Raw genomic sequence first — 13,497 nt, 5'->3', positions numbered from 1 at the left:
TTAGCCTCAGAGGGTGACCTTCTACCCCAACATTTGATTCAGAGAATGCCATAGTATTTGTGGGTTCTGCCCAGAAAGTAATTTTCAAATTAGCTAAGCAACTTTGACTCTTACTTGCTATGGTGGTGGAAATCTTAGTGTGCATACTTGTAAGTAACTCAGCCTAGCTTAAATTCACACCTATATGTAGCTAATATAAGCTTTCCTTATGTCTGTAGCCTTGATCTGCATCACATACATCATCCTAGTTAAGTATTAGTATAGAGGAGGTTTTAAATACTTTTCAAAAATTCTCTCAGGTTTTCTCCAGCATTATCACAAAAATCAGCTTTCCCTACACTGCTGCTACTTGATGTATTATCTTCATAGAATCCCAGACTGTTTTGTGTCAGGACATTAAAGCTCCTCCAGCTCCAACCCCTGCAATGGGCAGGGACACCTTCCACTGCAGCAGCTTGCTCCAAGCCCCTGTGTCCAACCTGGCCTTGAACACTGCCAGGGATGGGGCAGCCACAGCTTCTCTGGGCACCCTGTGCCAGCGCCTCAGCACCTTCACAGGGAAGAGCTTCTGCCTAAGAGCTCATCTCAGTCTCCCCTCGGGCAGGTTCAAGCCATTCCCCTTGGCCTGTCCCTACAGGCCCTTGTCCCAAGCCCCTCTCCAGGTTTCCTGCAGCCCCTTTAGGCACTGGAGCTGCTCTAAGGTCTCCCCTTGAGGAGCCTTCTCTTCTCCAGGCTGACCCAGCCCAGCTCTCTCAGCCTGGCTCCAGAGCAGAGCTGCTTCAGCCCTCGCAGCATCTCCATGGCCTCCTCTGGCCTCGCTCCAACAGCTCCAGGTCCCTCTTGTATTGGAGGCCTCAGAAAGTCTACTTTAACATCTAGAACTGGATACAGCTTGTTTGCTGGCTTTTGTTCTTGTTGTTTAACACAGTTACCAGATCTAAGACATTTTACAACCACTTCACTTAATTATCAAATCTGATGATTTAAGAACAGTGTTTCCCAGAGTCACCGGGTTGAATGTGGTGAGGCTGGCTGATGCAGTTCCAGTGCATGAGTTGAGGCCTCAGATTACCTTGGAGATACCATGCTCAGTATCCCAGGAAAGAAAGTTCACTCTGCAGTTCCAATAGCCCGTTCTTGTGGAAATTTGCCCATTCACCAAGAAGCAGTGAAATTTCCTTTAGTGGGAAAGGTCAGCACCTCTTGGAAGAAAAGAAAGGAACAGGATGAAGTAATCTTCTGAGCAGTTTGTACCTGAGTGATTTTCCCAGCAACCACTAATGGATGTTTGTGCTTGAAGCTTTGCAGATAAACATTCAACATAATGATCATATACTCAAAATAATCGTATTAGTTAACTGCTTTGCTTGGTTTTGAGCTCACAGAAGTGGTCTTTATAGTTTTATTTTGGTTTTGCTTAGTCTTTGGGTAGAAAAATACCTTTTCCTGGTTCTGTAGGTCAATCTACACCATAAGCCTTAAAAAAAACCCCATGAGGATGTGAACTATTTTTGAAACTAACTTCTGTAAATATTTCTGCATGTTATCATCTTATCTAGTGGCATCTCCAAAAAGCACCTATGTCTAATTTTCTGTCTTAACCTCAGGAAACTAGCTACATGGGGACTTTCAGGTCTGCTTCTCTTTATCGTTAGGCCTCTTAAGCCCAACTGCACTCTGCTTTGTTCCTCCTCTGGGAAGTTATGAGTTTGTTTTCAAGCCTTACTTGCATGAAACAAACAACCACTAATGGATCACTGAAGCCACAGAACCCAGGAGTGTTACATTCGCAGGCAGATTCCTTTCCTGGAGACTAAATCCAGCAACATCTGCAGGCTGGAATGCAGCTGGTGACCCACCCGCCCCACTCAGCACAGGCCATGTTCCCTCCAAGCACTGCATTTTTTCCCTAAACGGAAAGAGTCAAATACATTCATGTTTTAATGGAGCCATTCACTAAACAAGCTTTTAAACTAAATATTCTCCTTGTTTTCTTATTTTCTTAATAAAGCATTTTTGAATCACACTGTTGTACTATTTCAGCAGGTCTGTTCTTGTTCTTCTGTCATTTGTATGCATATAGATACTTGTAAGATATTTCTCCCTTAGATCACCCTGCAGATAAAGCTTCCACTACAGCAAATGCAGAACTGAACAACCAGGGCAAGTATCCTAGCAAATATGTTCAGATAATTTACTGCACACAATTCAACAAATATTCTCAATGCCTAAGTAAAAACTGTCCCTTTGCTCTCCAGTAACAATATAAATTATGTTCACTAGAATCACAGAATGGGTTGGAAGGGACCTTAAAGCTCATCCAGCTCCAACCCCTGCCACAGGCAGGGACACCTTCCACTAGAGCAGCTTGCTCCAAGCCCATGTGTCCAACCTGGCCTTGAGCACTGCCAGGGATGGGGCAGCCACAGCTTCTCTGGGCACCCTGTGCCAGCGCCTCAGCACCCTCACAGGGAAGAGCTTCTGCCTAAGAGCTCAGCTCAGTCTCCCCTCGGGCAGGTTAAAGCCATTCCCCCTTGTCCTGTCACTGCAGTCCCTGATGAAGAGTGTAATGTTGCTGGTGTAACGCAACTCACTGCTACCAGGAATATAAACAATAAACAAAACAGTTCTAGAAATCCCACCTGGGGACTGAAGAGTTGTTAAACTATAGTATAGAACCATATTCCATTAATCAAGGAATATCCTTGTATTGATGGGGTAAACCTCAGCCTCATCCTCAAGACTGTAAGCACACTCCTTCAGGGTTGTTTATCAATTCTACTGAATAAACAACATCTTAATACATTTTGGAGAGTATATGAGAAATTAAGATGTAACTTCAGGAACGACTTGTCACCACTGCCACCAAAAGCGTTAGTCCTACTCTCCATGTACTAGTTTGTGTACTAGTATATGAGTGTTTGCATGCTTGTTCAGTGAAACAGATTAAACCAGTCTGATCAGGGCCAAAGCTAGTCTCCAAGAATCTCATGAACAGCACACAGGGTAAATATGAGCACAAGTAATCAGATTTCTAGACCTGCAGAAAAGTGAGGTTTAAGTTTTTAGTTTCTCTCCGATAAAAATTAACATTTCTTCAGCCCCACACGGAAAATGGCTCAGGAAGACGAACTGAAATGACGCTGACTCAAAGCAAAAACACCAAGCAGAAAATGCAATTCCTGTTTTCTTTTATTGATACTGCCGATGTGACCACCTTTACGCAGGCAGATCTTTCCTACATTAAACATATTTCTATTAATTTGGAAGTTAGGTTTTGCCCTCTTTACCCCTCAGGTCACCCATGGACAAACAGTTACACTTAGCAGAAGTTTCCACATTCTCTTTTTTTGTGTTGCTTTTTTGTTTGTTTTGTTTGTGGTTTTTTTTTTTTACTTTTTTTTCCAGATCTGTGTAAAGGTTACTTGGCAGGAATACATGCATATGATGTTAAATGGAGACCAATCCACCACTAAAAGGTAATGCACATAAAATGTAATACAGTACTTGGACATCATTTCAAATAAATACCCACATATAAATGTAGTTATTTTAAATGTAACAATATTTCTTATGAATCAATACTGTAACAGAAGATGGAAATACAAGTCCCCACGTCTAGGAATAATAATATTCTTTCCAGCAAACAGAAATCTTTTCCCCACTGTCAATATTATTTCAATTTGAACTTTTTTGAGTAAAGGGAATGCTCCCCCTCAGCAAGTACCAATTTAATCATTCATGTGAGCCTCAACAAACAGCTGAGCAATAGGCACAGCTTGTTGATGCACTTCTCTGTTTCTGTTTCCTGAATTACAATTAGATACAACATGCAAGAGAAGATATCAATGCTTGGCTGTTCACATTCGCAAACAATACTATGGTTAAATGCATCCACCACCAACAAAGCTAACATAATAACAACATTCCAGATATGCTTTCTGTACTGTTACCACAAATGTGTTAATATATCTTGCTTCTTTGTTCTACATGAGTCTGTTTGGTTCCCACAGAGTATTTGGGTTTTTTTACGTTTGATGGTTTTGTTTTGTTGTTTTTGTTTGTCTGTTTTTTTCTCTACAGCCCTGAATTTCCAAGAATTTGCCTGATGAAATATCACTGACTAACAGAATTCGTTACAATTCCTTGAATATATAATCTCTATAGTAAGACTACCCAATAAAACGTGCGAACGGGGAGTTCACACAGTTTCACTTATTGCTCCATGTCTTCAATAAATTCCAAAACAGCTTTTCCATTTATTCTAAGTTACAGGACTTAGACTAAGCTATTCTAAGAGTCTCCCTTAAAATGATTAAAGGCACTACTGGCAATAATTAATGACAGAAAGGCGTTGATATATAACACCCTATCATTGGACAACTTCAGAATTTTTCTTTCTAGATGTACCATAATTTGGCACAATAAAATGAAAAAGTAACAAAACAATTCCAATTTGGAATTTAACTGGTATAGTTGTATAAAATTCTGTTAATCAATAATACTTCAGCTTCCTAGAACCCAGGAATTCTGGAATTTATAGGTAATACTACTTTAACATTTTTCAAGTGCCTATTACTGTTTTAACCAGAGCAGAGTCAAGTTTTCTTCTTGTTACATTGAACTATTCCTAAGAATAATAATACATTATGAAAAAAACCTCAGAATTTGAATACCCTGGATTTCTTAATTAACATGGCAGTTAAAAAAAAAATAAATCAGTAATTTAAACATATAAAGCTTAATATTTTATAATAAAAAAGCTGCTGAAGCACAGCAGTTTATCAGAGCTCCTGTTTTTTTTGTTGAAACTCTTTCCTAACTACAACCTAGAGTCCCAAAAAAACTCTGCCACATGCTGATGTAGAAGTCAAAAATCACAAGCCCAAATTGGAGAGAGACTATGAGCACAAACCACTGCGTTTATATAAATCATTCTACAAAAGGAATCGAAGAAGCTAAAGAAAAATATCAAAATATCAAAAGTGCACAGGTTTAACAATCAGATAAAAATGAGCATCTGCAATGAAATAAGAAATTCCTCCATCTGAACATTTCTAGTAGATCATAAACTAATATGGTGATCATTATATTTGAAGTAGGTTTCTTCAGCACTTGTAAGTTTTCTTACTGCAGCAGCACTTTTAGGTAAAGCTTGTTTGTTTTATAGCTTCAGACATAAAAAGGAAGTTTCAGGTAGTATATATAGGAAAAGGTGTTTTCAAAATTTAGGATCAGGTCAGTGGTTTTCATTCTTTGTGCAATGGGCTACCATAATGAAAGAGGCTAAGAAATGTTGTTGCACTGATGGAAAGGCCTTCTCCAGGGACTATTCTACAGCTGGAAAACGGAAAAATAAAATAGCGTTAGGGAAAAAAAAATAATCAGAATCAGTGTTTATTTCTCAATTAAAGAACTGAAAACAACGTGCTGCAGGTTAGTTGGCTGAGGGTGTCTGTTAGCTTACTGGGGTAGAAGCAGCCACCTTAGCTCACCGGTCAAACAATGCTGTATGAGTTCAGCCTTGAAGCAATAGCATTGCAGAAAGAACGTTTCTTACAAGTACTGAATAAAGCTTTGCTGTTCAAGCACAACTTAATAGCAATGAATGTGCAAGAAACATTTTCAGTGGAGCTTCAGGTTCTCCAGAAACATGCAGGTCAGTTATATCATGCAGGCCAATGCAGAGAATATAATTCAGAAGAAGAGCCTGCTTGCAGAGGTAGGTGATGGCTTAAGGAATTTTCCATGCTTTATCCCAACCCATTGGAAGTGATATGAAGGACTTACAGAAAATGTACCTTTCAAGAAACTGTTAATCAAGAATGACAAGACTCAATCTTAAATATTATCTAAAAATACAAACAGCAGGATCAAGTCACCTTATCACCTATTCTTCACTTCTTTTGTAACGTGTGCTCCAAGAAGTCAAACCATAAACTTGACAAGCTCAAACAGCAGTCAGATTGGCTTTTTTGCTTGGTTTTTTGATGATTCACAGAAACTAATGAAGATGAAAATAACTACTGAGACTACTGGCATAACAGCAAAATTGTTCCTATTTGGAACTGAAAGCATGAGTCAAGACTGATAGTAATAGTCTGGTACCACTGTCTGTCTGGTACCACTGTGGTGGTAACACTGAAATCTTTAAAGAAAGTTCCAATTAATCTGAAATAAACTAACAATGCATCCAATTATGGTTTCCAATTTACCTTTTTGCCATTAGTATTTTGCAAAATTACTGCTGTTTAGAGACATGGAAGCAGTGAAAACTGTATTAAGGATTCCTACCTTTAGTACTGAAACAAAATTGTAACTGTTTCTATGGAAGCAGAGAAAGTTAGCATTCAAATGTCGCTTTTACAAAGTATTTTTACATTATTCTTAATGCAAAAATGAGAAGAATAAAGGCCTTTTGGAAGATTGTGCATCAACAAGAAAAGCAGGATTGAAAATTGTTAAAAGATGTCTTGTTTCTAAAATATCAGACCTGCTACTTAGCAATATTAAAGCTCAAACTCAGGAGAACTCAATGTTTTCTAAAAAGAAAGTAATAATAGATGCACGGGGCCTGGTTTCCTAAAGCCAGAATTGCTATTTCTTTAAACTTATCAAGCAGTGAAGTTTGAGAATATTTGAGTACTAATGAAGTTAACATACTGGAGTTAAATCACTTTTTCCTCCTCTCAGTAACGATAAATGCAATTCTGACACTGAGCTGTGGCATTCCAATGTTCCCAGCTTTGTAGCAAGGTTTCTAATATTCCATTTGTTTAAAGTTTCACTGCATGAATTTAGAAGTCTTCCCCTTCCCCCTCCCCCAATATCTGGGAAGCCAAAATCTCCTCTGGTTTCCCCTCACTAGAAAAAAAAGCTGTGCTCTTTATTACCTTATATTAGTACTGTGATATCTCCTGACTACTTATAAGCAGAGTGGCAATGTGCAGGAAGCAAGCTGCTGATCATCTATAAGAAATGGTAGTGAGATGAGGCAGTACCACACCAGGAGTATTAGAATGGCATTATAAAACAGCACGACCAAGCAGACAACTTGCAGTCTCACACTGCTTTTAGTAATACTAGAGGCATACAAAATTATTTGAAAGAGTACAAAATGAACAGGGCTTTACACTAAAATAAACTTTGAGGCACTTTAAAACTCTGGTTTAGAGAAGCGTGCCTTCCTGTGCTCCACAAATTTTCCACAATTTTAGAAGCAACATTTTCAATCTTTTTCTCTTATGTAGGCACCAATTATGAAGTACACTTGTATATTATCAAATATACCATAATTAAGTGGCTAAAAAGGCCTCTTAGAAGTTTAATAGCAGACAAAGGTTTACTTGTTTTTAAAGATTAACATGTATACTACTAAGCTACTTCATAAATAATTATTAGCAGAATGATCTGGTTCAATTTCCTGTGCCTATAATGTAGAGCCCTGTGAAACATGTGCTTGCATAAGGAATGCAGTATCTTTTGTGTATTTAAAAAAATAATTTATGATCAGAGCTCTGAAATACTAACCCTATTTAGGTTAATACTGAAAGCTGAGAAAACCTGTTTTGTGACTGACAATACTAAACCATAGTCACAATAATTCTACACATATATGTTGTGTGACTAGAGTAACATATAAAACAGATTCTTTCCAAAGAGTTATCTTTGCAAGGAGCAATATGAGACCACAAAGATCCTTTCAGGACATGACACTTTTCCACAGCATAACTTCTTAAAGTGGAACTGTCTACCACATAAGATCCCAATTCTTCAAATTTTAAGTTTTATATCAGATGGGGTAAATATTGCATATTTTTAATATAAATGTGCAAGTTTATTCTGTTATCCCTCTGAAGAGAGGGAAGCAGAGTGTAAATAACATACCCTACCAATATTTCTTGTAGCTTTTATAGGCTATAAAAGCTTTAGGACTTTGGACAGTGATGATCTGACAGCAAGTTCTTAGTATCTGCCACAACAGGCAAATTATGTTTGGTTCCAGTTTCAAAATGCTCTGCATTTTAACCTTTGCTTTTCATCACTTCTTAAGCCACAATAACAAGGAAGGTTTTCTGTTTGTTTCTGCCTGTAAATGCTTTTTCTGAAGTATGCTGCAAACCTGGAGAAAGGATCACATTTGTACTACACAAACTACAATTAGTAGCACCAGATAAGCTGTACCAGGTTATCTCTTTTAACACTTACCATAAACAGCAAAACCCATACATGTTAATTGTGGAAAAAAGCTAATTCCTTTCCACTATTAACTTGTTAATAGCATCCCCATACTTACGAATTAGTTACAGTTAAGACCACCATAATACAACTTGTATTACCTGGTTCAACAACATACTAGTACAAGCCAACTCACTGTGACATTAGATAGTGGGGATTTACGCTGACACTTACAGCATAAGATGCATAATGTGATTTTTCTACATACCTGTCCTAGTCACAATAGATTTTATATTTCTCATTACAAAAAACCTGGTTGTTAAGGACAGATCCTTCAGACCTGTCTCCACAGGACTGAATGTGACTTACGCCTGGGTTACTGCTCTTGGCTTTGGAAGATTTTGTACGTGCCCTTTTGGACTGCTCATGGTCAAGCTCCAAATGCTCCAGCCGCTGGGTCAGTGCCAGTTTCTGCTGGATAGCCATCCGAAGCAAGGAGTTCAGAGTCTTCTTCTCATCCTCAGCTGCTGCAAGCTGCCGCTGCATTTCATCCAACTGTGTGACATATTCATCACATCTGCAATGAAATATATCAATCTTTAGCAATACTGTTGTCATCTATAACACATGAATCCCTTGTGTCTGGCCAGTATTAGCACGGATAGCTTTGCAGTTGTCTGCATACACACTCTTACATAGGAACTTCAACCACACTGTAGAAAATCGCAGTTACTTTCACTGGCGTTCTTACAATTCCATACGTTCATGCCTTTCAGGACGTAGCAGAATTAACGGCAACCTTAAACTATGAAAGTGTGGCGCCTGATATAAAAGTACTCATGTCTAAAGATTAGTCAGATGTCCTTCCATAGCGAGCAGACACAATGCAGTCTTTTATCTCTACTTATACAGAGACCACTATAGTTCTAACCTTTAGGCTGGAGTCTGAGGAGTGCTGTAAAATGACCACTGCTATTTTACCATTTGATGAACGCTTGAAATTCATAGTTTGTTACTTCACACTTTGGGTTGGAAAGGACCTTAAGATCATTTAGTTTAACCTATTAGGGGAGGGATGCCTCACCATATGTTGCCCAAGGCTTGAACAGTGCCAGGGATGGCTCATTTACCACTTCTTTGGGCAACCCATGCTAGTGCCTCACCACCTTCACAGTAAAGAACAAATAACAGATTTTCACTGGTGACTGAGCAGCAATGTTACAAGCAAGCATCTTTCGTAATTCTACTTTAACCTATTCAGATTGCTAAAAAATCTATAAATATTGGTTTATTACTGTTATCTCCACAGCAAGTGGCCTTTATATAATTGTTTTCACTGTCAAAATTAATTTTAAAACAGATAAACAAAGGAACTGGGTGTTACTGGGAATGTTGTTCGGGGTGTGTGGGGGGAAGCTGTACAGATGCCTGCAAGCTGTTTCGTCTATGGTCATTTTCACTGAGCTTGGAAGCTACTACTTTAATTGCACAGTGCGTCATGGGAAAACTTGTGTCTTTACATGTAGATGCATTATTTACTGCACACATAGAAGACCAATTATGTATATGGTAGAAAAGTAAGTATTCATAGGTAACCACTGGAATTTACAATGGCCACATCCGTAAAATAAAACTTCTTCATAAAAGCAAAAACAATCACAGAGAAGCTTCTTTTAACATCAGAGTGGAAAACCCCCTGACTTAATGGGACATTTATCATAATTCATTAAGGGCCAAACCTTCTCCCATTTGCCATGAGCACTAAAGAAGAACACAGTCTGAAATGGCCCCAGGAGGTCTGAAAAGACAACTGTACATCTTCTGGGCACAACATCCTCCCCTCTCAGTGAAGGATGAGGGCATGGCTACAGAAATAAGCAGCTCACATCACCACTAACCCTGCAGCCTGCTGCGCTGCGTTGGCAGAGATGTATTTTCTTCACTTGGTGGGGGAGCAAGGCACAGGCCGAGGATCACTGGGAGGCCTGAGGGGTTTCTCTCCAGTTTTCAAACGCTCCTGACATTTGAGGTGAAAAGCACAAGTCTGGTTATATCACGAGTTACCTTTCTTCTTTAGTTTCTACCCACACCTCAAACCTGATTCCTTCAAAGCTCCACTCCTGCAAACTAGGGGAATGTCCAGAAAGTGTTACAAATTCCTTGAGGAATGTAATGTGATTGCTTCAGCAAAATATGATCTGACACTGGAGTGACCTGTCCCTGTTACCCTTGTTTCACTCTCAGTATTACCCTCCCAAGAGATAAGGGCAAGGTGAAGTTATGAGGAGTTTCCACGCCCCCCCTTTCCTAGCACCTTTCTTGTGAATCAAAATGTATCCCCTTTTCTTGTGTACAGAACAGGATGTTAAATTAGCCCTGGGGTTTCCTGTGCAGTGAAGCATTGTCAAGATTGCTGCAGACTGTCTACTTAGAGGCGCTAATCAAAGCCAGCCAAGGCAGGTGGCAAGTTTTTCCCTGACCCATTTAGAAAGAAAAGAAGAAATAAAAAGAAAACAAAACCATTGCAGTAAAACAGAGTAGGGAATGCCACACAGTCTTGCTTATGTCCCTTCATCCTCTTCTCTAAATGTTTCTGGTATTCAAATGCCTCTCGACCCAGCACAGTGCCAAACCTGACAGCTCACTGGTAACACAGACAAAGCTTGTCAAGAGTCTAGAAGGCAATACAGTCATTCAGACGTGAGCCAAGCTATAATTAAAGTTCTGATTTTGATTCCAAAAGGTTATTGTAGAAAGTCATTATCTCATCAAGCTTTCTGTTAGCACAGAGGTTTAAAATTATAACATCAAATGACTCTCCTTAGAAATTACAAGGCATTCACTATTTCAAATATCTAAATTAGTTAAGATTCCCCATCCCTCCCTCCCATAAAACTCAATTCAATGAGTTCTGCCTTCCTTTTCAATAAAAAAGAAGTGTTACCAGTAGCATTCCTGCAGCTGCATTTTTTACTGTATTCTAATAAGTGTTCTCTCCTATACAGAGGAGGATCAGGGAGAGGCAGGACTTAACTTATGACTACACGCAGTTATACATCCTGAACCTGTTGTCCTGATCTTTAATTCAAATGAAGTGATACAGCCTCGAGACCTGTCGAGGGTCAGAGGAACACTACTCTAGCAAAACACAGCAACTGCTCACTTGATCAGAAGTGGGGATTGAAAAGTTTCCTAGAAGTGGATGTAGACACTGCATGTGGGGAGGGATCTGCCTTCTGTTCACTGACTCCCAATTTAATTTTCTCCAAAAAGCTAGCCTCCTTAAGCACTGAAAAGGATGCAGCCTCTAACACTGCTCTACCTAGTGGCAGTTGCTACGTATTGTTATGGTGTGTGTATCTATTCCTGTGGCTTTGCAGATGCAAAGATAAAAGATCCTTCCCTTTTCCAGTTTCATTTGCCATGTGCTGAGCTACTTCCCAGCTGTATATTCAATACAAAAGCCAATGACAGAAAATGTCGTCATTTTAGAACCATCTTTGACAGAAAATAATTGAGCTTTCATGCTTTAAAGAATATGAAATTACTATAAATCTGCTGTACATTTACACATTCACAGTTTCAAGTGGATAGAAGGCTTTGATGCTGCCTGTTTTCTTATGACTGGTAATTAACAACAACAAAAAGGGATCTTAAGGAGACATAAACTGGATTTTTAAAAACAATAACAGCTGAAGAAAATACCTACACAGAGGAAATATCCTGAATGATAAATGTAATGATACAAAATAAAACTAAATCCTCTAAAACACTATCTGAAGCCAAATTACTGAAAACTAGAAGGGTTGTCTCGTTTTCAAAAGCTGCATACCACTGCTTCCCACAAATGCCAGTTGTGTCTTATTTCTACATACCATTTTAGTTAAGCTTTAGTTTGTACTATATTCAATAACATTTATAGCTTAATTCAGTATTGAATCAAGATCTGTTCCAGAAAGAAAAAAGGGATGTAACCAAATGCACCTGGACATAATTACAACTTCTCCCCCTCCTCTGCAATCAATATTAGTATCACATGACAACTTCCAAGAAAGCGAAGCAGATGAGACTGAACGAAACCTTTAACTTTTACCTCAAGAGATCACAAGACCTACATCAGAAATTAAAACAGGGATGATTAAAAAAAAAACAAAAACAAAAAAACCACAATTTTGCAGCTTTATTAAACACTAGGAAACATATTAGCAGAGAAGCAGTTAAAATGATGTACATGAGCACCGCCTTCATTCTGCTATAAGGGCTATTAGCCAGCTGCTATTTCAAATGGAATCTTTATATTAGAAATTAATATTAATCGCTGCATTTTACCACATTCCCCCACTTGACTGCAGGAACAAGGCCAGCTGCTGAGTAAGCATCTTTTAGACATTTTTAGGCTTGCACAGTTGTAAGCCATGCACATCCCAGCTTCAGTAATGTGGTCTTCAAGAATCCCTGAAGAACAAAATGAAGCACAAATCCTACAGAAGGCAGAAGAAACAAATCCCAGATTTAGGCAGTTTAGGATTATAGATAAGCAAGTTTAAGGGAATATCTATGGAAACCTTAGTTACTTACTAATTTTCCTCAATATCTTGATCTTGTCTGAGTTCTGTATTTGAAGGGAATAAATCCTTTGGTCTGTATTTGTATAAATCATTGTGATTTTCACTAAGAACAGAGAATGGCTTATAACCAACTATTAAACTAATCAGACCACAAATCTCTCTTGTAGTCTAAAGCATATGGGAAGAATTATCTCCAGCACTGAAAGGGAACAAACAGCTCAATGCTGCTGGACACTGCCGCTCTTCTAAATGTCCACCAATAAAAACTCTCAAGGAGTAATCATAAACTTTATGGCAAATTCCCTACTCCTAGAATTAAAAAAAAAAAAAAAAAAAGCTGCTTTTGTATATTTCAAGGTTGAAATTAGCAACCCTATTGAACTGCATTATATGGAAGTTTAAAGCTATCACACAGGCAAGGCATTTTTTCCCAGTTCTTCACTGAAGGAAGTAGCAAGGCCTAGAGGAACTAATCCTGAATTTTCCATCCCTTTCTACCCAAGACCATTAAAGATGTACAAGTGCTTTGTTTTTTACAGGCTATGAGCACTGACACTTCATATTAATTGCCAAATGAAACCAAGACTTGCCTAACTAAAACACTATGGATACAAATAACTGCTGCTGCAGTAGTCTCCTGTATCAGGTAATGTAACTTGTTTTCCATTTTCATTAAAAGCAAAAGGGCAAACAGGCAACAAGAGTTGGTATTGTCACTTCTCTGAATATTTCTAAGGCACTTCTTATGTTT

At 38.6% G+C, this 13,497-nt stretch overlaps 1 protein-coding gene across 2 annotated transcripts in view; it reads right to left on the bottom strand.

The window, feature by feature from the left end:
• Positions 1–3,174: 3,174 nt before the first annotated feature.
• The window catches only part of BICD2 (BICD cargo adaptor 2), an 83,888-nt gene continuing 73,565 nt past the window's right edge, over positions 3,175–13,497 (bottom strand). Inside the window, exons 7-8 of one of the 2 annotated variants that reach the window (XM_061357764.1) lie at positions 8,548–8,755; positions 3,175–5,340 (exon numbers count right to left, since the gene is read on the bottom strand). In XM_061357764.1, coding sequence (XP_061213748.1) covers positions 5,335–5,340; positions 8,548–8,755 — 214 coding nt within the window. In that variant the 3' untranslated portion in view covers positions 3,175–5,334. Of the gene's footprint in view, positions 8,756–13,497 lie in introns of both variants that reach the window. The other variant, XM_061357762.1, reaches the window with a different exon arrangement.

The sequence above is a fragment of the Neopsephotus bourkii genome, unplaced genomic scaffold (genome assembly GCF_033783945.1).
Source record: "Neopsephotus bourkii isolate Nb327-2 ecotype Australia unplaced genomic scaffold, CSIRO-AGI_Nbou_v1 NB_923, whole genome shotgun sequence".
NCBI classification, from domain to species: domain Eukaryota; kingdom Metazoa; phylum Chordata; class Aves; order Psittaciformes; family Psittacidae; genus Neopsephotus; species Neopsephotus bourkii.
The sequence above is the reverse complement of the archived record's forward strand: the minus strand, read 5'-3'. Positions and strand labels throughout refer to the sequence as shown.